The 22,306-nt window shown below is 56.9% G+C and overlaps 1 protein-coding gene across 1 annotated transcript; it reads left to right on the forward strand.

Moving 5' to 3' along the window:
• The first annotated feature begins 32 nt into the window (after nucleotides 1–32).
• On the forward strand, nucleotides 33–17,725 carry Mvk (mevalonate kinase). Its single transcript, XM_051161708.1, has 11 exons — nucleotides 33–127; nucleotides 1,154–1,245; nucleotides 2,568–2,715; nucleotides 6,279–6,423; nucleotides 8,701–8,856; nucleotides 10,229–10,332; nucleotides 10,790–10,835; nucleotides 13,470–13,560; nucleotides 13,841–13,957; nucleotides 16,481–16,634; nucleotides 17,542–17,725. The coding sequence occupies exons 2-11, from the start codon at nucleotides 1,168–1,170 to the stop codon at nucleotides 17,688–17,690; spliced, it is 1,188 nt and encodes a 395-aa protein (XP_051017665.1). The 5' UTR covers nucleotides 33–127; nucleotides 1,154–1,167; the 3' UTR covers nucleotides 17,691–17,725.
• The last annotated feature ends 4,581 nt before the right edge of the window (nucleotides 17,726–22,306 follow it).

Below are 22,306 nucleotides of genomic sequence, written 5' to 3' on the forward strand. Positions count from 1 at the left end.
TGGCCTTCAGCTCTCTGATTGGCCAGCGGGGAGACGCGCCCGCCTCCGTGGGGCTCTGCCCTCCGGGATGGAGAAGACCGGGAGCTGCCGCGGTGGCTTCTGCTCACCTGGACGCTGGCCGTGGCAGGTGAGAGGCCGGGCGGCGGGAGGACGGGGCTGCGGACACCCCGGGCCAGGCGCCCCAGGCCTCGGCTTCAGTTTCCTCCATCTGAGCGGTCGGCGACATCAGATCGGTGGTTAGTGTGAGAGAGTTCCCGCGAAGCTTTGAACCCGAGTGGGTTTGTTTTGTTTTTTTTTGTTTTTTGCATTATTTATAACCGCGTGAAACGCACGCGTTCGTACGTCCAGCAGAAACACTCTTGTGAGACTCTGCCTTGCAGAGGTCCTTGTGTAAGTGTGCAACACGGGGTGTAGCAGGTATGTGCTACTGCCTGGTTTGTAACTGTGACGGGTTGGTTGTGGTCTCCGTGTCCCGGGAAGGTTTTATGTAAACCTCGCTTTTCCCGCACCGTCGAACACGTGGCCTAACTCACAGAAGGCAAGCACTCCATCACTGGGCCGTGCACTCGGAAGCCATGTCAGTTTTTACTCGCAGTAGGGATAGTCATAAACGCTGCAGCTGAGAACCGCCCAGTGCCGAGTGGCTGTCTGTAGTGAAGACGCTGCTTTCTAACTTTGCCAGTCAGCCCGACCCTACTGCTTCCAGCCCTTTGAATCTCCAGTGTTGCCCCCCACCCATCTAAAGTGTGGGAAACAGATTCATGGCAGTTTATGGGGAGTGGAAGGGCTGGGTCTGAACCCAGATTTTTTTGTTTTTTCATTGTCAGCTGACTAGCTCACTGTACTGTCAGCCTGGTACACAGTGCCGGATGGTGGTCCCTGTTATTATAATGTGCTGCAGCTGGTTTTCTATAAGACCTCTTCCAGATATTTCCATTTCTTTCCCTTTCTTTTTGAGACAGAGCTTCTCTCCCTGGTCCTGGCTGTCCTGGAACTCACTCTGTGGACGAGGCTGGCCTTAGACCCTCTTTGATCCACCTGCCTGTACCTCCTGGGCGCTGGGATTAAAGGCGCGCGCCACTTCTCCCTGCCTTCCTGATGTTTCCAATAACATCTTGGAATCTTTGTTTTTCTCTCTGCTTTTTCCTGTCAGGAGTCTCAGGAGCCATGTTGTCAGAGGTCCTGCTGGTATCTGCTCCGGGGAAAGTCATCCTCCATGGAGAACATGCTGTGGTCCACGGCAAGGTAAAAACCCCCAGCGCCTGGAAGGATTGGGTACCACTTCTCTGACACTCAGTCTGGGGAAGGTAAAAGAAAGGCCTGAGGGGTAGACAGGGTGACTCTCTTCATCCAGACAAACCTTAAGCTGCTAAAGGCCCCACCCAGTACAATCGAAAAAGATGGTTTATAAAACCCTACAGGTTGGGTGCGGTCACCTAGGAAGCGAGTGCTGCTTGGAGGACCGGACTCAGGGGCAGTCCAGTGCCGAGGAATTGGAGAGGTGGCCTGGTAGAGGTGGTGGACACGTGTGGTAGATCATCTGACCCTCAGGCCTAACCCAGGCTGCGGTTCCTAGTTTTACAGAAGGGAAGCTGGGGCTTAGGACAGACTTGGTAACTTGCCCGTTACACTGACATAGTGCTGGGAGTGAGCCTGCGTGCCTCTGAGCCTAAACCTCAGATTTTCTCCATTCACTCCAACTGTCATTCTTTATGGTTTCATGTGTGTGTGTGTGTGTGTGCGCGCGCTATGTGAATGCGTGCCTGTGTATGAGTGCCTGTGTGTGTGTGAGTGGTGTGAGTGTGTGTGTGTGAGTGGGGTGTGTGTGTGTGTGAGTGGGGTGAGTGTGTGTGTGAGTGGTGTGAGTGTGTGTGTGAGTGGTGTGTGTGTGAGTGGGTGAGTGTGTATGTGAGTGGTGTGAGTGTGTGTGTGAGTGGGGTGAGTGTGTGTGTGAGTGGTGTGAGTGTGTGTGTGAGTGGGGTGAGTGTGTGTGTGAGTGGTGTGTGTGTACGCGCGCGCGTGTGCACGCGCTATGTGAATGCGTGCCTGTGTATGAGTGCCTGTGTGTGTGTGAGTGGTGTGAGTGTGTGTGTGAGTGGTGTGAGTGTGTGTGTGTGAGAGTGGTGTGAGTGTGTGTGTGTGAGAGTGGTGTGAGTGTGTGAGAGTGGTGTGAGTGTGTGTGTGAGTGGTGTGAGTGGTGTGTGTGTGTGAGTTGTGTGAGTGGTGTGAGTGGTGTGTGTGTGAGTGGTGTGAGTGTGTGTGTGAGAGTGGTGTGAGTGGTGAGTGTGTGTGTGAGTGGTGTGAGTGTGTGTGTGAGTGGTGTGAATGTGTGTGTGAGTGGTGTGAGTGTGTGTGTGAGTGGTGTGAGTGTGTGTGTGAGTGGTGGTGTGTGTGTGTGTGAGTGGTGTGAGTGTGTGTGTGTGGTGTGTGTGTGTGTGTGTGTGTGTGTAGGCTAGGAGACAGCCTAGGTCTCGTTTTCAGGAGGTACTGAGGCAAGACTTCTCATTGTCTTGGATGCCATGAGCCTCTCGCCCTTGGGCTTACTGCTTCCGCCCTTTATTCTACAGGTCGCGCTGGCCGTGGCCTTGAACTTGAGGACATTCCTCCTGCTTCGACCGCAGAGCAGTGGGAACGTGAGCCTCAGTTTACCAAACATCGGTATTAAGCAGGTCTGGGATGTGGCCCAGCTTCAGCTGGTGGACACGGGCTTTCTTGGTCAGTATGAAGAAGGGGAGCCAGCTGTGGTAAAAGCCTGGCTGCTGAGGAGAGTGGGGTGGCGGGGTCATCACTCCAGGCTGTCTGTGAGGGGGCCAGAGGATGGACAGCTGTTCCCTTCTGACCCAGAAAATTGGTTTCAATCATTTAGTATATGATCTGATTTCATTTGTTTGCGACAGTCCTGCTCTGTAGATCAGGCTGTCCCAGAGATCTGCCTGCCTCTTCTTCTCAAGCGCTAGGATGAACGGTGCATGCCACCACGCCCAGCTAGTTCATTTTAAATGTCTAAAGCTGTGCCCTGGCTCTCTGTGGGCTGTTGTGGGCAGATCACTCGGGCTCCTTGTGGAGTGAAGACGGGAAGATGTTGTACTAGTTACCCGTCTCGTTGCTATGACAACGGCTACTTCAGGAAGGGCGTGTTTTGGTTCTCAGTTGAGCATGGTCCAGCCTGCTCGTGGCAGGACTGCGGGACGCCTGGCCACTGTGTTGCTGTCAGGAAGCAGAGAGGGAAGTGTGGTGCTGGCGCTCAGCTCTGTTTCTCCCTGAAGTCTAGAGCCCCGGCCCCTGGGTGGGCCGACACATTCAGAGCCGGCCCTCCGGCCTCAGCTAAACAAAGCTCTCCAGAAACACCCTCACGGGCATGCCCAGAGCTGCGTTTCCTACCAATTCCAAAACCCTATCGATAACCCACTAGTGAATTCCCAGGACTTGGGAGGCAGAGGCCAGAGGATCAGGAGTTCCAGAACAGCTTCAGCTGTGTGGAAAGTTCCAGGCCAGCCTGGACTACTTGAGACCACATCAAAGAAAGCAAGATAAAAGAGAGCCAAAGGGTTAACGGTCACCGGTGTGAAACGGTGTGTGTGCTTATGCAAGCCAGTGTGTGAATGTGCAAGAAGGAGTTGTCAGGTGACAGGAAGTGGATCAGGAAACCCTCCGACTCTGCTTTGAGTGAGGAGTGACACACGGATGCTGTTGTGCAGCTCGTTACTACACGTCGAGCCAGGGCAGGTCAGAGGTGGAGAGCATGCTTAGCAACTTACGTTTATTACTGCAGATCCGTCAGTACTAAGGAAGCGTCGCTAAAATCCCTTCCCAGGAGGAGCAAAATAACTCCCCCTCCTCCCAAGGCCCCAAGGACAAACCGTGGCACAGTTCACCAGAGGGAACTCTGGGAAGCCACGGGTTTATTGGGCTCCTTTACACTGCATAGTCAGGGGCTGCTTATTGGAGTGTGAGTGCCCCCCATAAAGGCCTCCCAGAAAGTCTTTATGCAGCAGGAATGACACCTGTCCTGTAGTCATTCTACGGAGCCCCCCACCCCAAGTTGTTCCTAGCCTGGATGCCCAAGCCCCTCCCCAAGGCCACGTGCATTAAGGCAGCGTTGCGTGGGGCAGGTGGTAGGAGCTGCTGGATACTCAGGTGAGGGTCCAGTGAGCCTCTCCGCCCAACTGAGGGGTGCAGTCAACAGGCCCAGCTAGGCTTGCAAGGGGGTGCAGTGCAGCTGAACTCCCCAAGATGGCAATCACCTGACCCAGAAGACAGTCTGGAGCAACAGACACCTCGTTGCTCCAGCTTCTTCAGTGGCAACCCGGGTGTTCTGGCACCAGCCCTCTGGAACTGACGCTGGAGATGGGGAGTTAAGGAGGGGAATCCCTCATCTCGGAAACAGAGTCGGGCCGTGTCAACGTCCTAGGGACATGGGTGCTTTTCTCTTGGGGTGTTGGTGCTGTCTTCCCTTGTTGTTAGCCCGGGGCTCCTGTGCTGCTGCTGGTGGCATGGGAGGAGTGGTGTCACAGCCATCCAGGTTAGTTCCCTTTAGTGAACAGAGTGACACCTGCCCCATGGCCTGCGCTGATGCCAGTTGCTTCCTCTTCTCTGGCTCATGCATTTCTCAGCGAGCCTAGGGCAAAGAGGAATCCTCCAGGGACTACAAAGCTTGCACCCAAGCCTGCCACCTGCCGCTGGAGATGGAAGGGTAGTGACAGCTTGGGTTTGGGGTGCGGCTCAGCAGTGAAGACCAGGCTTAATCCCCAGTAGAAGGAAAGGAGGGGCCATCTTTAGCCAACATGGCTCTTTTTTTACCTGCTGGGCCCTAGAGGTGGTGGTGGTGGCTTTGGTCTTTGTTCTAGTGTGTATGGGTTCCTGACCCTGCCCCTCTCCTGTGGAGAATTTGTAGAGATGGTAGGAAATGACTCTATTTTGCAGCCGTTCTCTGGGTGACTTCTGGGTCCGCCCCACCCCCATCTGTCCTGTTCCCACCACCACCCTCTGTAGCTCAGAGCCTCTGGGGCTTGCTTTCCATGGCGTCAGGTACTCGCTAGGGCAGAATGTTCCCCAAGGACCAGCAACTGCTTTTCTAATTCAGTGTCTGAAGCAGCAACAACCAGGCACAGCAGCTCCTGGCCAAGAGCACGTAACCCCACTGAAGGGGCTGGATACATCTCCTCATGCCAGGGGCAGGGGCACGCATGTGACCTGGCTGAGGGCTGCTGTGGGGACCCAGCAGGATGAGAGGTGGCACCAGGACCTCTTGGGCACTGGTTTCCTCCTTTCAGGGTCTGGCACTTCCTCCACATAGTACCCGGCAGGGTGAACAGGTGCTGGGCCATGAGCCGAGTGTGTGAGCCAAGGTGTGTAAGCCAAGTGTGGTCTCCACCAGGAGTCCCCAGAGTAGCTGCTATCACTTCTTATTTTATGGCCATGACGGTGGAGACTAAAGGCCGCACCACCATCATGGTCTCTAAACTCTGAGACTGGTCTGGCTCCATCCCAGGGCTCTGCAGTGTTGGGGTTCTCCTTGGCCCTTTAGAATGTGTCATCAGTCTATTCAGCACAAGTGTACTGCACCCTTAGGCACCGAGAGCTCTCCTAACAGCCACGCCCTGCTCCATTCCACCTGCTGGCCCGAGGGATGGTGAGGGCGAGCTGGTCAGACTTGCTCAGCCTCCTCACAGAGAACGGTGGCCCAGGCTCCTGTGTGGTGCTGGGAAAACCTGTGGCCTTGGCTTTGCCTGCTGCACAGCAGCCCTCCACATTCTCCTACCCTCTCCCAACCCCAGGCGTGTGTGTGTGTGTGTGTGTGTGTGTGTGTGTGTTAGAGTGCTGAGGATGGAACTCAGGACTGGCACATGCTGGGCCCTCAGGGACCTTACACCTGACCATGAGAGATACCTACGGATTACCTTCTTGCTTCCTCTGATTTGTTTTGACGGCTGAAAGGTAAAATGTAGCCTGTGTGCATAGCATGTGTTCAGACTACTAGTCAAGCGCTTGGTCTGGGCCAGCAGCTGTGCAGCCCTGCTCTTTGTCTCTACAGCGCCCCCCTGTGGAGGTGCTGTTGTTATTCCTGCTTTACCAAGGTTCAGAGACTGTAAGCCACTCAGCTAAGCACCATGTGTGCAGCGAGTGGCACAGTCAAGACCCACACCCATGGGTGCCTTCCCCCCAAGCTGCAAGTGACAGGTACACAGGGCCCTAATGCTGGGACCCTGCTTATCCCCACGCCGATCCCAGCATGCTCTGTGGTTTATAACTGCTCCTGTTTGTTGCCTGTGTGACAGAGCAAGGTGATGTGCCAGCACCCACCCCAGAGCACCTGGAGAAGATAAAGAAGGTGGCCGGCCTCCCCGAGGACTGTGTCGGCAACGAGGGCCTGGCCGTGCCTGCCTTCCTCTACCTGTACCTGGCTATCTGCCGGAAGCAGAGGTGTGTGCGTGGTCCTGGGAGTCCCTGTGCCTTGTGGGTCTCCAGGGATGATGGCCGTAGGCTGTCCTCACAGTGTGGCAGCGGCCCAGGCGAGAGGCTCCCCCTCTTTATTCCTGGGGAAGCAGAGGCTCCGGAGATAGACACCCTGAAGACCCTTTAGCCCGTAGACCAGAGCGCTGTGACAGGAATAGCTCAAGGAACTCTGTGCTGCGCCCTCTGCCACCTCAGCTTTGGTGCAGTGCCTCAGGGTGACCTCTTTGTGGTGTGCGGGGTTGGGGGGGGGAGGTCAGCAGAGTGAAGCCTTCGTCCACTTGCCCCTTTGCAGAGAGACCTGGGGAGCAGGTGCCTCGGGCATGACAGGCTCAGGCTGGAAGTGGTGGCTTAGGCCCATGACCCCAGCACTCAGTGCCACATAAATCCTGGGGTGCTGGTGCATACTTGGGATCCCAGCACCTGGGGTTTGGAGGCTGTATGACAGACAAGGATCAGAGCCATCCTTGTCTGTGCAGAAACCGTGAGGTCGATCTAGACCTCACAAGACCCTCCAAAATGGCATGTGCTCACATGCACATGAGCACACATATAGTAAGTTAATTGTTAATTAGTATATATAATTTTCTCAAGATACAGCGAGGAGTATATTTACAATGGTAACATGGCATGGCAGGCATGCTCTATGCGGTAGTTTTGGGTTTTTTGGTTTTGTTTTTCTTGTTATTGTTGTCTTGAGACATGTAGTACTGGCTGGTCTGGAACTCACTGTGTAACCAGGCTGGCTTGGAGCTCACAGAGATCTCTCTGCCTCTGCTCGTGCCCCTGGCCCCTGCTTCTTGCCCCCTGCCTCTGCCCGTGCCCCCTGGCCCCTGCTTCCTGCCCCCTGCCTCTGCCCCCTGCTTCCTGCCCCCTGCCTCTGCCCGTGCCCCTGCCCCGCGCCCCCTGCCCCCTGCCCCCTACCCCTGCCCCCTGCCCCGTGCCCTTGCCTCTGCCCGTGCCCCCTGCCCCCTGCCCCCTGCCCCCTGCCCGTGCCCCTGCCCCCTGCCCCCTGCCTCTGCCCCTGCCCCCTGCCCCGTGCCCCTTGCCTCTGCCCGTGCCCCTGCCCCCTGCCCCCTGCCCCCTGCCTCTGCCCGTGCCCCTGCCCCGTGCCCTTGCCTCTGCCCGTGCCCCCTGCCCCCTGCCCCCTGCCCCCTGCCCCCTGCCCCCTGCCCCCTGCCCTCTGCCCCTGCCCCTGCCCCCTGCCCCTGCCCCCTGCCCCCTGCCCCCTGCCCCTGCCCCTGCCCCTGCCCCTGCCCCCTGCCCCTGCCCCCTGCCCCCTGCCCCCTGCCCCTGCCTCTGCCCGGCCCCTGCCCCTGCCCCTGCCCCCTACCCCCTGCCCTGCCCCCTGCCCCCTGCCCCCTGCCCCTGCCCCCTGCCCCCTGCCCCCTGCCCCCTGCCCCTGCCCCTGCCCCCTGCCCCCTGCCCCCTGCCTCTGCAGTGCTGGGGTTAAAGGTGTGTGTCATCATACCTGTCCTCAGGGTTATTTTTTTATGCGAAGGGAAAGGCAGTTGGAGCAGCAGATGTCACCACCAGGCCCTGTGCTGAGGGTGCCTCATAAGTGGCATCACTTGGACCTGACTTGTGCTTAGGTGTCACACTTCGCCTCAGCGGGTCGGGGCAGAATCTCCATCTTACAGGGTGGGCATGTGTACTTTGAAAAGCCATGCTCCGTGTTAGATGTGTACTAAGCGGGAACAGGACTCAGAAGTTGCAGGACATTGTCAGGTCTTGCTTGAGGGAGGACCCTGTGATGGTGTGGCTGCCCTTTTAACTGATCTGCAGTAGACCTGGAGATGTGTTTAGTGGGAGAGGCCACCTAGGATCACTCTGGGTGCTGAGGTGAAGCAGTTGCATGTGGGTCCCTCGAGGCCCAGGAACAGACCTTGTGGGTGGTTTGTGCAGTGGAAGCACCTGGTCAGCTCTGGGAAGAGATGGTAGGAGATGAGGTGGCACAGCCTTGCCAGACAGATAGATGGGCTCTGGTGCTGAGAGCCAGGCCACAAGGAGCCCAGCTCTGTAGAACAGGGAGGGTTCTAAGGACAGGTCTGTCATTCGCAGTGATTTAATTTAAGTTTGGTCCCTGCTTCCTGGTTGACTGAGTCACCTCAAGTTGCCAATACCCAGTGGGGATGTGTTCCCATCACAGGTCCAGATGCTCAGTCAGCCCCTCCCCCGATGTCCATTCCTGGCCCGGGTCCCTCACACTCGTTAACAGAGTCATGCTTTGCGCCTGATGTATTTCAGGACACTCCCAAGCCTGGACATCACGGTGTGGTCGGAACTGCCCCCAGGGGCAGGCTTGGGCTCCAGCGCCGCCTACTCCGTTTGTTTGGCAGCCGCCCTGTTGACTGCCTGTGAGGAGGTCACCAACCCCCTCAAGGACAGGGGCTCCATCAGCAGGTAAGGACTGTCCCTGCCCTGCTCGCTGTCCTTCCTGTGATGAGCAGTCAGCAGCGCTGCAGCTTGGAACACCGCTGTGCACGTCGGCACCGCAGCTCCCCGCGGCTTTACATGCGATCTGGAGGTGGCTCAGATTCTCTTCCTGCATAGCGAGCCCCCTCTCCATTTGAGCCTTCTCCCCTTTATCTTTTTTTAAAATAATGGTGTCTTGCTATGTAGCCTAGGTTGGTCGCTAACTCATAATCCTCCTGCATCAGCCTTCCAGATGTTGGGGTTCCAGGTGTGTAGCACCTCACCTGGCCAGTGTGTATTTAATCGAAGCTCCTCGCAGTGTGTCAGATACAGATCCGTGCAGTCCTCACAGGGCGCCACAAGAAAAGACCCCGAGTCAGCAGCTGCTTCAGCAAGAGGTCAGGCCGGGCGCTGCCCACACTTGGCAGCTGTGGGCATAGTAGCCTGTTTCAGGCCACCGTCCCCAGGCATTGCCCAGCAGAGCTGTACAGAGCATTCTTGCCGCTCACAGCACACAGCTACCTCTGGCTGCACAGATGAGAGGGGTGAGGGAACAGCCTGAGGGCTGGAGTGGCAGGTGGGGTCCGACTAGCCCCCAGCACCCTGCACAAAACCCCGCTCAGCTCTGCCAGCTCAAGGGGAAGGGGATGGCCAGGAAGGAGCCAGTCTGAGGACAGGGAGCGGGTGGGCTGTTCTTCCAAGTTCCCGCTAGTGGTTTGCTCTGGTCGTGTGCTGGCACTGAGCCCAGCCCGTTCCACAGGAGGGAATCCACAGGTGACTGGTACCCACCATGGACCCACGATGGCAGTGTGTTTGTTTGTTCTGAGGCAGGGCCTCACACTATCACTGTGGCTGCCTCAGCCTCAGTTGCAGGAGCAAGCCACCATGGACCCTTGCTTCCCCCACAACTCCAGCTACAGTGGTCACACAGGGAGCAATGGCCTCACCTCTGCTCACGCTTCCTGAGACAGGCCCAGTTTAGGAGCTGGCACATGAGCCAAGGTTGTCACCTCAAGTCACATGTAGATACAGGCCTTCCCCCAGCCATACACGACCTGGCTCAGAAGACAGTGAAGTCAAGCATTCTATCCCCAAGGCGAGTGGGGCCCTGAGGTTACGTTAGAGGTCCAGAGTCGGCCAGCTAATGAGAGCACAGCACACAGGGAAGCTGAAGCCCAGGCTGCTCCCACTGCGCTGCAGGGTGGCTTTCTTATGGAGAAAGGGAAGCAAGGGTCCTGTCATCTTGGCTTGTCACCTCAGCCCCCGGGCGTTGGGTAGCCCTGTGCTAGTAGCAATTACAGCCTGCAGCTGCTTCCTTGTGCTGTCCAAGGTGACCCCAGCCCTAACTCTGTGTGCCCAGGTGGCCTGAGGCAGACCTGGAGTTGATTAACCAGTGGGCCTTCAAGGGGGAGAAAGTGATCCATGGGAACCCCTCTGGCGTGGACAATGCCGTCAGCACCTGGGGTAGGTGTGTTTGCGTCCTCAACCTTGTGTTGGGGGGTGGGGTGCCCTGGCTCTCTCAGCTTGGGACGGGCAGAGTTACTGGCTTCTGAGGAAGGAGCACGTGTTCCTGTCCCAGGCAGGGGGGGATCTCAGGCTCTGCCTCTCTGAGGGGTGGGCCCAGGCCCTGGGAACTAGGAAACCCCACAGGGACCTGTCGCTTTGGAGTTGGTCAACCACCCAAGCAGCCTTCCACCCTGACAGGTCACTTGCCCTGGTCCTTAGCCTCAGGACGCCAGGCAGCTCAGAAGGCCAAGGTCTGGAGGGCCTTTGTACCTTTGGGATCCTCCGCAGCTGAAGCTGAAATGGGTGGGTGTGTCATTCAGCCTGGCATTGTCATGGGCCCACACTGACCTCACACTGTCCCAGAATGCAAATCTGTGCCTTAACCCTTGGTGATAGCCACTGTCCCTCTTTTTAGGAGGAGCCCTGCGCTACCAGCAAGGGAAGATAACATCTTTGAAGAGGTAATTTGGGTCCTATTGCTGTGCCTAACATAGCCACTCCACATATCCAGGGAAAGCACTGTGCCTTTGTGAGGTTGTGAGGGGCGGTGTCCTTGTGTCCCCTTCCTGCTGTGACCGTGTCACACACAGTGTGAGGCTTGGGGCACAGTGAAGCTGGTTTGACCATTGTCTGTCCCCTTCCTGCCCACTCTCCATTGTCACTAAAGGTGAACGTCACATGTGGCTACCCTTCCCCTCGAGGCGTAGCTGGTCCGCAGACCCCTGGCTGCCCACTGTCTGTCCACATAGTAACCTTTAGGCTCTCCCTTCCTTTTCCTAATGGCACGTCCTGGGGCCCAGGAACATAGACACACCTCTGGGCTGTTACAGGAGCTCTCGGTGGGCATGAGGGCAGGCTTGGGATAGAGAAGTGTGGAAACCAACAGAGGACAAAGATGGGTGTTGTGGAGACCAGCGAGGGTTAGCGAGACCGGAGCCCACAGTGGGAGGCTCCTGCGAGGCTCAGGCTTGGCAGCTCCTGGTCAGCTGTGGAGACAGAACAGTGGCACCCAGTGCCTTTGCCATTAGTGGAAAGGTTAGGCACAGGGATTAAATCATGGCACATAGAGTGGGCTGAGTGGTGGATTAAGTGTTGGGGAGGGTCACTAGCACCCTCTTGCCTTCCTCACCCATGGTGGTTGTCACAGACAGGCACCAGGGCCTAGGGCACTGCTCTGGCCAGCCCAGTCAGTCACTTCATTAGGAGCTCATGGTGCTGCCCCTCCCCCACTCAGCTTTGGGTCCATCAACATTGAGACTGGATACTTCCCCAAGATACTAGCTGTCCTGTATGTCACAGGGCGTTCAGCCCGTGCCTGGCTCGATGCCCACAGCACCCCTCAACAGTGATGGCCAAAAGTGTGCCCTCAGTGAAAGCTGACTGGATGAGGCTCCTGAGGGCCTCTGATGAGGTAACACCAAGTCGGAGGCCTGAATGAATAGGAGTCATACAGCTGTGAGGGCAGAGCAGTGCGAAGGTCCTGAGGCTGGTGTACAACAGCAGCGAGGAGGCCAGGCCCAGGTGACATGGGTGGCAGCCCCTGGGCAGCTGCCTTTGGCAGAGGCTGTGTGAGGATGGAGATGTGACCCCCACGCTACCCATGGCCGCTGAGCCAGCCCCGCCTTCAGCCATGGCACCATTCCATACAAAACACCTTATTTGTGGTATGACTCAGGTCCACCCTTGCTCAACACAGTCCTGTTGGGTGACAGCACTCTTTAAAGGGTAGAGAAAAGCCAGTGCTGCTTTTAGAAAGTTTAAAAGGACACGCACCATCCTCCCGGATGGGAATCAGTGCTCCTTTCCTGGACTTCTTCACCTTTGCTGGATCTTAAGTCTTTTTTGGACAGTGTTTCTCTGTAGCCTTGGCTGTCCTGGACTCGCTTTGTAGATCAAGCTGTCCTCGAACTCACAGTGATCCACCTGCCTCTGCCTCCCGAGTGCTAGGATTAAAGGCGTGTGCCACTACATCTGGTCCTTTTTTTTTTTTTTTTTTAACTTATTTTTATTTTATGTGCATTGGTGTTTTGCCTGCATGTATGCCTATGGGTGTCAGATCTTGGAGTTACAGACAGTTGTGAGCTGCCGTGTGGGTGCTGGGAATTGAACCAGGGTCCTCTGGAAGAGCAGTCAGTGCTTTTAACCTCTGAGCCATCTCTCCAGCCCTTGATCTGAAGTCTTAAAATGTAAAGATGGTGAATAAATGTGCTCCACGGCCTCCAGCTGTCTCACAGAAGCCTTCCAGGCTCTCCGCCTCCATCCCTGCCCACAGCTCTCTGAAGGGCAGGGTGGATGGCAAGAAAGGGCGCTGGTTCCTCCAGAGGCCGTGAGGACAGTTGGGATTGTACAGTTTCCCTAGGGCTGAGCTGGGGGTCCGAGTGAGGGTGGGGTCCTGCTGACAGCCGCCTCGGGTAGCTGCTCCCTTCTCCACAGCAGCTGTGGCTTTGGCTCCTGTGGCCATAGCAGGGTTCCTACCTGGATTGCCGTTCTGGGCTCCGTAGAAAGAGCTCATGGGTGGAAGGTGGGGCTGGCCGCCTCTGTAGCCCTGCCTGCCTGCCTCCCACACACACCAGCAGGAGAGCAAGCAACCCAAAGCTAGAAATCCTAATTCCATTGTGGTGCGCAAGAGTTTATGGTGGCAGAGCATTTCAGGTTTCACGGTTTAGATTGAGGACGGTCAGCAATTGATGTCTCTGCAGACAGCCCTGAGTTCCTAGAACCTTGAGGTCCGGAGCATTTCTGCAGAAGGGTGGCTATCTCTTACCTGTGCCCCCTCCCTTCATCCCACCTAAGCTTGAGAGGGTTGGGCACCCTGAACCTTGGGCCCTCCCTGCACTCTGATGTAGTCACTTGGAGCTTATAGCTCAATGAGGGGTCGTGACCTGCCACCTCCAGGCTCTGCACGTGCTGCTCCGCCCAACCTTTGCCCCTGGTGGTCTTTATCCCTCCTCAGTCCTTGTACCTCATGATGTGCAGTCTTAGAAAACTTCCTTCCTCGCCTCCCTGCCCTCTAGTCCCTAGACTAAGCGGGCATCCCCCGTGTGCCGTCCACGCTGAGCCTGGCTCCTCCACCCCACCTTCTTGTCTCACTGCAGGCTCCCCGCTCTGCAGATCCTGCTCACCAACACCAAGGTCCCACGAAGCACCAAGGCCCTTGTGGCTATCGTCAGAAGCAGGCTAACCAAGGTGCTCCTGCAGGGAGGGGTGCTGTGCATGTGGGGGGCGGGGCAGGGAAACATGCGGAGGCAGTGTGGGCAGAAAGCAAGGTGCTAGCTGTGGCCAGAGCCAGGGCGAGGATCCCTTTAGTCACACTGGCTTTATGGCAAGGGTCCCCCTGTAGATGTCAGGGCAGCAGCCAGACGAAGGCCAGTGGAGATCCCCTGAGGCCTGGTGTCCCATCGCTTCAGCAGGGTCTGCCTCTCCCTAGCCTTAGACCTCACGTTTTGCCCACCTTCCTTCCCTGCAGTTCCCTGAGATTGTGGCCCCGCTCTTGACCTCAATTGACGCAATATCCCTGGAGTGCGAGCGCGTGCTAGGAGAGATGGTGGCAGCGCCGGTTCCGGAACATTACCTTGTACTAGAAGTAAGCCTGCTCGCAGAAACCCTGTGCTCACTCCACTGCTGTCCAAGTGCTGCCCCCGCCCCCCCCCCATCCTCAGTTTGCCCAGGGCCCTGAGCATGTGTGTGCCTGTGTGGGTAAGTGTGTCCTCCCTAGAAGCCTGGCACACTGGGCAGGTGTGGGTCATGAGGCTGAGGCGCAGTCCGCGTGGGCAGGCATTTTATTTTGCTGAGTCTCATCCCCTGTTGGTCCTGGGGAGATGCCTCCCTTCCTAGTTCCCACTGTGTGCTGGCTACGGATGGCCACTCAGCAGCCACCCGCCGCTTGTGGCCAAGCAGAACCTGAAGTCACACCCTTCGTGTAATTCTAGTGTATCACCGAGACCCCGAGACCTGAGCAGGGCCCGAGCCTGAATTCTCTTTCATTCACTGCCTGCTGGTGGCCTCACTGGGGTGTCACAAGCTTACTTCAGTTCCAGGGTCTCCTGTTTCCAGTGCCCATGTGCCACCAGCTCGGAGAGCCAAAGGCTCCCTCTCAAACAGACACGGGCCATCTGGTCTGGTAAATCAGGCTGTTGGGAAAAAGCCATCTGGCTTCTCTCAAAGTACAAGGGGACCTAGCAGCCCCTGGCTGAAGCAGCTGAGCAGCCACAGTCCTGTGAAGGTGCAGGCAGGGTCCCCTCCAGATGACCCTGGGCACTCCTGCTTTGCCCGGCCTTCAGTGCTGTCCCGTAACCTCTGCCCCTCCTGGTATCCCAAAGTGCAGCAAGCACCAAAGTGGCCTCTCAGAGTCACTCTTGCACCTGGCTGGCCTGGGACTCACTCTGTAGCCCTGCCTGTGATGTGCATCACCACACCCAGAACCACTCAGACTTATACTGAGCACCTACTGTGTGCGGCACACAAGGCCTCCGTATAACCTGGAGCCTCTGTCCTCATTTCCCAGGCCCTCGCCTGCAGTCCCCACGCCCTGCTCCCCACTCCTCAGTTCCTTCCACATTCAGAGTCACAGGCCTGAGTAGGAAAGTAGGAAAGATACAGAACTGCTCATGTGCACCTTGCCGAGCCCTGAGGGTGCTGGGGAGCAGCACGCTGGTTACACGGTGTGGGTAGTCTTGGCTGCCACAGCCGCTGAAGTGCACAGCTCCGTTCTTGGACAGCTTTGCACGTGAACCAGCAAGCTATTCTCTCGTGTCATAGTCTGTCATCTGATCCTTGACAGATTTTGGATCAGAATGTGACAGGTGTCTGGAACCTGCCTTGACAACATGACACCTGGAGCTCAGGCATACAGATAGGCCCCAGAAGTCTCCGCACGCAGCCCGGGGCTCGTGAAAGGCACCCAGGGCTGCTACCAGGCTACACTGCCTGTCTGTTCATTTGTCAGAATGCCGGTGAGCGGGGCGGCCCCGAGAAAGAGCACCTGGCAGAGCTGCCTCGGTGATGAGCGGCCCTCAGTGCACAGGCATCCTGAGCTCTGAGCAGAGCCCTGACAGCACAGGCCACACCAGTCCCCTGAGGAAGAGGAGGCATCTGAAATGCCAAGGGCTCTCTTGCAAGCACAGCACTTCTGGCACTGACTTGGTACCTTACAAGATGGGTGGCCTCAGACAAGTTTTTCGCCCCTGGCCCTCAGTGTCCCCGCTTATAAAATATGGTGATGGTAACACACACAGGGTCTTTGCAGAGCAGACATTGTACAAAAGTCCTTCCCATCACACAGCCAGGAGAGGACAGACCTCACACCCTTTCTCTCCACGGGAAGTGAAGGATCCTGCCTCAGGGCTGAGAGGGGCAGAGGAGCCTCGCCTGCACAGGCCTGCCTGAATCCCAGGCTCAGGAGGGACCGCAGAGCCTGGCTGGCTGCCTCGCTCTGGCACGCAGTGTGTACCCAGCATCCAGCAAAAAGGCAAACAGAGCCTGCCTTTAGCATCTTAGCCACATGCGGCTTGTTGGTCCTTGGCAAGCAGCAATTTTATTGCACATAATTTAAGAAACCTAGATAAATATTTAGCTATTTTCTCACTCATGACCTTGCTGGAGTGACAACCTGGTTCTTATTCTGAAAACGATCCCAGGAGGCAGCAGAGTGGCATATTGTCAGAGCCATATTTTCTTGCAAATGGCAAAGCTGTCCCCTCTAGCCTTTATCAGAAAAGGAAGTGTCTCCTAAGTGAGGACCAGGGGTCGTGGTTTCAGCCATAGCTTGACGCTGCTCTGTGGCTAGGAGCCTTTCATGTGACCTCTGACCACATGACAAGGGGAAAGGTTTGGTAGCCAATGACTGAAGTCAATTAGTTTTACCATTCAAGTAGGACGCACCACCTGCTTGGCCAGCTCAGTCCTGGCCTCAGTGGCAGGAGCATAAACTTGGCTCCATTCGTCCAAGTCCCACAGAGAGAGTGTGAGCTGTCCCACATCAGCCACTGCCAGGTGGACAGGAGACACGGGGCAGGGCAGAGGGCTCACCTCGGTGGACAGGAGACACAGAGTGGGGCAGAGGGCTCATCTTGGCAGATCAGTCAGGAAGAGATGACGCCTTTTCCAGGAGCTGATGGACATGAATCAGCATCATCTGAATGCCCTCGGCGTGGGCCACACCTCCCTGGACCAGCTCTGCCAGGTTACGGCAGCACACGGACTGCACAGCAAGCTGACAGGTGCTGGTGGCGGTGGCTGTGGCATCACCCTCCTGAAGCCAGGTACAGGTGTGGGGCTTGGGAGGTGGTGGCTAGCATGGCCTGTGTTGGAAGGCCCACTGGAGACTCTCATGGAAAGGGAGGAGGCTTGAGCCCTACTCCGTGGCCTCGGGCAAGTGAATTCACCTCCCTGTGCCCTTGTTTCCTCTGGGAGACCGAGGGCGGTGGCAGGTGGGCTGCTGGCCTGCTGCTCCCCATCGTCCCAGGCTGCTCATGCTGCCTCCCATCCCCTCACTCCCACCCCACTCTTGTTCACCGTGCAGCAGGTATGGGCTTGACCTGGTGGCAGAGTGAAATGGCCGTGCTCCCATGCTCACTAGCCCCTGGGCCTGAGGGAAGGGAGCCCTACACATGACAGGGTGTGAGGGATTTTTGCTGCAGGCACATGGTAGGCATCCAGTGATAGCACCCACTTCTGCCCTCTCCTCTGGCCTTCTGCCTGCCCTCCTGCTCTCTCTCATCGCCTCCCCCCCATATCCTCACTTTGTATAGCCCCCTGTTTCCAGAGTCCTTTGCTCTCAGGAGTGGCTTCTGGCTTCACGGAGGACAGTGCCCTCCCTCTAGGAGGCCTTGAGTGGTGGCTCCTAGTTCAGGGCTATTGCAGACTGTGAGGCAATGCTTTAAGAACATGCCCAGTGTATCGGTGCTGGTCAGGCACAGGCTGTGGGGGGCAGTGTCAGCCCCATTCCCAGATAGGGAAACTGAGGCCTATATAGGGATTAAGTCTAAAGCCACATGACCAGCTGATGCACAGCAAGGCTTGTCCAGGTGACTGAAGCCCTTGAGGAGGCTATGGGGCTTGGCATATGAGCCTTGGAAGTCATGAGATGCACAGCAGGAGGGCCTTACCCCAGGGCTGGGGGCATCTGCTGAGTGCTGTCCCTGAGGGCTGACTGCCTTGCCTTCCCAGGTCTAGAGCGAGCCAAAGTGGAGGCTGCCAAGCAGGCCCTAACCGGCTGCGGGTTTGACTGTTGGGAGACCAGCATTGGAGCACCTGGGGTCTCCGTGCACTCAGCCGACTCCATAGATGACCCTGTCCGACAAGCCCTGGGCCTCTGACACCGTGGTCCTGCCAAGAAGTCTCTCACTGGAGTATCTGGGGCGGAAGTTGCCATCTGTGCTGGCCACTGACACCTTTCCTGCTGTGGCGCCTTCTAGCCTCTGAGCGGCACCACTTCCGTGGCCACCTGTACTCTGGCATTTTTGGAGCCAAACAGGCATCCTAACAGTTGTGGGGTCTCCTGAGATGGTAGGCTGGTACGGAAGGCCTTCACCCTAGAGCCCTCATCGGTGCATCTGCCTGGGCCTGGCCTCCATCTGCCTCACACAGACTCTTGGCTCCTAGCCATGCGCTGTTCTGTCTAGCCATTGATGGCTCCTTGGGAACTACCTGCCCAGTGGCTCCTGTCTGCTATTCCCTCAGGGATCGGCAGCTGAGCAAGGCATGCTGACTGTTCTGTATCCATGTGTACTTCTGGGAAAGCTGCCTGTGGGGGAAATAAAAAGATTGTATGAGCAAAGCCTCGGGCCTTGTGGGACAGCAAGGCTGGAGCGCTTTCCTCCTGGCTCCTACAGTGTGCCCTCCCTCCCTCTCTGGGAGTTCTGGGGCTGAAGGAAATAAGACGCCCATCATTTTTGCTGTGTAGCTCAGGGAGGGACTTTTCCTAGGTAGCCCTTCCTGGATAGGGATGGAGACCTGTCTGCCTCAGTCACAGCACAGAGCGTGGCTACCATGAGTGCCTACCAGTGCACAATGGCTCTGAAACCTTGGGGATGACTTAATGGCCTGGGACATCCCTTCCTTTTCATGTCAACTGGCTAAGTGCCCCTCCCCCATGCTCCTGGAATGGCAGGGCCCCCAGAGCCTGATGAACTATAGTGCCTCACCCATAGAACCTCTGGGAGCCTGGGTCCCTGTAAAGATGGGCTGGGCTAAGCTGAGTTCAGTTCAGATAACTCGGTGTGTGTTTGCCCTCAGCCGCTAGGGGGCAGCTGGTGCCTTTCCCAGCACCCTCAGGAGGAGGGTAGGTGGCTGCTGGGCTGGGGTCAACTGCCTGCAGCTTAAGGGCCAGAGGAAGATAAGGCCCAGCCTGTCTCCTGGCAAGTCTGTACCCCACCTTTTGGAAGCAAGTCATTTGTAAATTAATAATATTTATTCTGAGCACATGGGGGCCACAGCTCATCCCTGTTTAAGAAGCAGCTGGGTATGGTGCCCACACCTTTAATCCCAGCACTTGGGAGGCAGAGGCAGGTGGATCTCTGTGAGTTCGAGGCCAGCCTGGTCTACAAAGTGAGTCCAGGACAGCCAAGGCTGCACAGAGAAACAGTCTAACAAAAACAAAGCCATGAAGCCAAAGCTCAGAAGTGGTAGGTGGGTAACTGTCGGGAGCCACACAGCTGATCAGCCCAGAGGCCATTTGACTCCAAAGCCTGCCCTCAACCTGCCTTGGCCTACTTCCCCTCGGGCTACACTGAAACACCTGTAGCACGCAGGCGCGTCTCTTCTCCATTCAGAGGGGCCAGATGTCTTCTTCATTACAAACGAATGAGCAGCTGAAAAAGAGACTATCATTCGCAGTCTGGGTAGGGAAGGTGAGCCCCCGCCCCCGCCCCCGCCCCCGCCCCGTGGAAGTTATGGCTCTGGAGAGGAGTGTCAGAGACAGAGATCCCTGGGGGCTGGGTGGCAGCAGCTGGTGTTGATATGGTGGTCTGGCCCTCAGGAAGCAGCCACCTGTGTGACCTGGCCAGCGTGGCCGCCCTGTGCAGCTAGCACACCATACCCAGCCACCTGTCTGAGAGGCCTTTGTAGCCACAACTCGGCTGTTAGCAGTCACCTCAGAACTTCCAAAAGACAGACCCAGGGGTGCTGTGCCCTGTCTGACTTGGACATTTGGCCCCTCCTGGTCTGCATGGGACCCCATCACTGATGGCTTTACCTATTTTTCTTTTACATTTGTTTGCGTGTGTGCTACCGTGGGTGTGTGCAGAGCAAAAGCACAGCTTGTGTGGGTGGGCTCTCCCACCGTGTCAGCTCTGTGGCTTGAACTCGGGTCAGCAGGCTTGAGAGTAAGCGCCTTTACCAGCTGAGCCATCTCGTGGGCCACTGGTAGGTTTTTAAAGCGCCTCTGTAATTCCAGGGTACACTCAGGCCACAAAACCAGAGGTCACCTCTGACATGCCAACCTGGTGTCTGAGCTCGGCTCTGGACAGGCTCTACCTTTGCTCTGCTACCCTCTGGCTGTCTGGCCTTGGGCCAAGTCACCTTCACAGGCTTTCTCTCAGAAAGTGAGGTGGACAGCAGAGCCGCCTTTACAGACCCCTGTGAAGATCGGGTAAGAGAATACAGAGCACGTGAAGGCTCAACAGTGTGAACCGCAGTCTTGCTCCAAATAGCGATCAGGGTGTCCCAGAAACCTCAGTGCCACGTGGTGCTGGTTAAAACCGCAGCCTTGCTGGTAGAGACTCCTCTGTTCACTCTTGAAAAAATGATTAATACCAGCCAGCTTCATCTCCCCTAGTTTCCCTGCTTAGAGCTGACACGGCCTGGCACCCTCTGCCGCCGCTGTGGCCCTCTCAGCACCCAGCACAGCCTTCAGTGCACAGCAGGGTCTCCCAAGGGGAGGCGGGCTGCAGACACCACTGCTATGCAAGATGGGAACTGGTGTTCTTGTCAGGAAAGCTTTGCTCTCCCTGGTGCCACTGGCCAGCATTTGGTGCAGGCCCTCGCTGCTCTGCCCACCTCTGTGTGCTTGCTCTGCCCTCTGGCTTTACCCTTTGGGTCGGGCACCCCACTCCACATCTAGCACCCAGCAGCGTTACTCCTCTCCTGGCTGCCTGGCTTTCTGGATGGATTTCTCCTGGCACCTGCCATCTCCCACATCTTCCAGCCAGGAGTGGAAAGCAACTTCGGCAACTGGGGCCTCTGCCTCCAGCTGGGGCTCTTGGCTTTGATATTGCCGCGAGAAATGCTTTCATGCAACAGTGACTCTGGTGATGCTCCGCTTTAACCCCAGCTCTCAGGAGGCAGAGACAGGCAGGTTTCTCTGAGTTTAAGGCCAGCCTGATCCCCATAGCAAGTTCCAGGGCCACCAGGCTACATAGTGAGAGAGTCTCTCTCTCTCTCTCTCTCTCTCTCTCTCTCTCTCTCTCTCTCTCTCTCTCTCTCTCTCTCTCTCTGTGTGTGTGTGTGTGTGTGTGTCTCTGTCTCTCTCTCTTCCTCTCCCTCTTTCTGCTCCTTCTCACCTCCCCTCTTCAAAAGTTTATAGTCACACAAGTGATAAATGTAAGCAAGAAAACCACAGTGCCACCTCAAAGCGCTCCCTCTGACCACCTCCCACCTTCCCCATGCCTGAGCATGCTTTGGTTACCTGCCGGCTTGGTGCATAGTCACCATTCTGTGCCAGTCTGTTTTGGTCTCTGGTGCCCAGGCCACTGGCACATTTCCCTCAATTCCCCCGCCCCAGGTGTGGAGCTCTGCTAAGTGCCACACCCCTGCTTCTTACAGCACTAACTCCCTTCTATTCCACCACAGGAGCCCTCCACCCCACTCCCACCCACACCCCATTGCATGCCCGTCACTCTCATTACAGGGTGTCCTTCTGTCATTTATACTCCGTTTCTCCATGGGCTTCCGGAGCCCTGAGAGCTTCATGTTGGTAGGTGTCCCTCCTGCCGACACAGATGGAGCTACACACGTTCTCTCTAGAATAGGCCTGGAGCCACCACTCCACCTGCAAGGGAAGCCCGGCACCAGGTCAGAGGAACCCGTGCATCCAGTGTGTCTTCCCCACACCAGTGCACAAGCGCAGTCGTCCCCAGTGTCACCCAAGAAATGTGCGAGTTGCTGGTCGTCAGAATCCCAAAGCATCCTCTTGCGTTGATGAGGAAACCAAGCCCAGGGCGGGTAAGAGAGCTGTTCACTGCGATGCTCTGTGCAGGACCGTCTCAGGACAGTCTCTGCCTCACGCCTGCACACGCTGCACAGCTTGGCGTGGGGAATCCACCCCAGCTCCCCGCTCTCCATCCTGTTTTCCTACACGCACAGTGCCAGGCAGTGTGCTCAGCGCCTTGGGTGTTGTCATGTCTAACCCCTGCAGTTGTCCTGTGGTATAGCTCAGCAATGCACTGTGGGATTTCCGGTGGTGTGAGGAACGTGTGCAGTCTCACTAAGCAGGGAGAAGGACAAAAATAAAACTGACTGCACCGGCCATCTCCTGTTGGATTTGCTGACACAATGCTGGGCCTCAAGCTTCTGGGGACAGACCATCTTGGATAATGGCAGAGTGGCCCTTCCCAGTGCATCTTGGGTAGTGGCAGCGTGGCCCTTCCCAGGGCATCTTGGGTAGTGACAGCATGACCCTTCCCAGGGCATCTTGGGTAGTGGCAGCATGACCCTTCCCAGGGCATCTTGGGTAGTGGCAGCATGACCCTTCCCAGGGCATCTTGGGTAGTGGCAGAGTGGCCTTTCCCAGGGCATCTTGGGTAGTGGCAGAGTGGCCCTTTCATCTTAGGGAGAGGCAGCCTGACAGCTATGCCCTGAGGCTGGGTGACTGGCTTGAATCTGAGCTCTGCCAGCCCGGTTGATTTTGACCAGAGCTTGTTTCCGGACGAGCGACATCGGTGCCAGGCCCTCACCATGCTGCCTGAGACTCTTGAGCGGCTCAAGACCTGCCTCG

The sequence above is a fragment of the Acomys russatus genome, chromosome 19 (genome assembly GCF_903995435.1).
Source record: "Acomys russatus chromosome 19, mAcoRus1.1, whole genome shotgun sequence".
Classification (NCBI taxonomy): domain Eukaryota; kingdom Metazoa; phylum Chordata; class Mammalia; order Rodentia; family Muridae; genus Acomys; species Acomys russatus.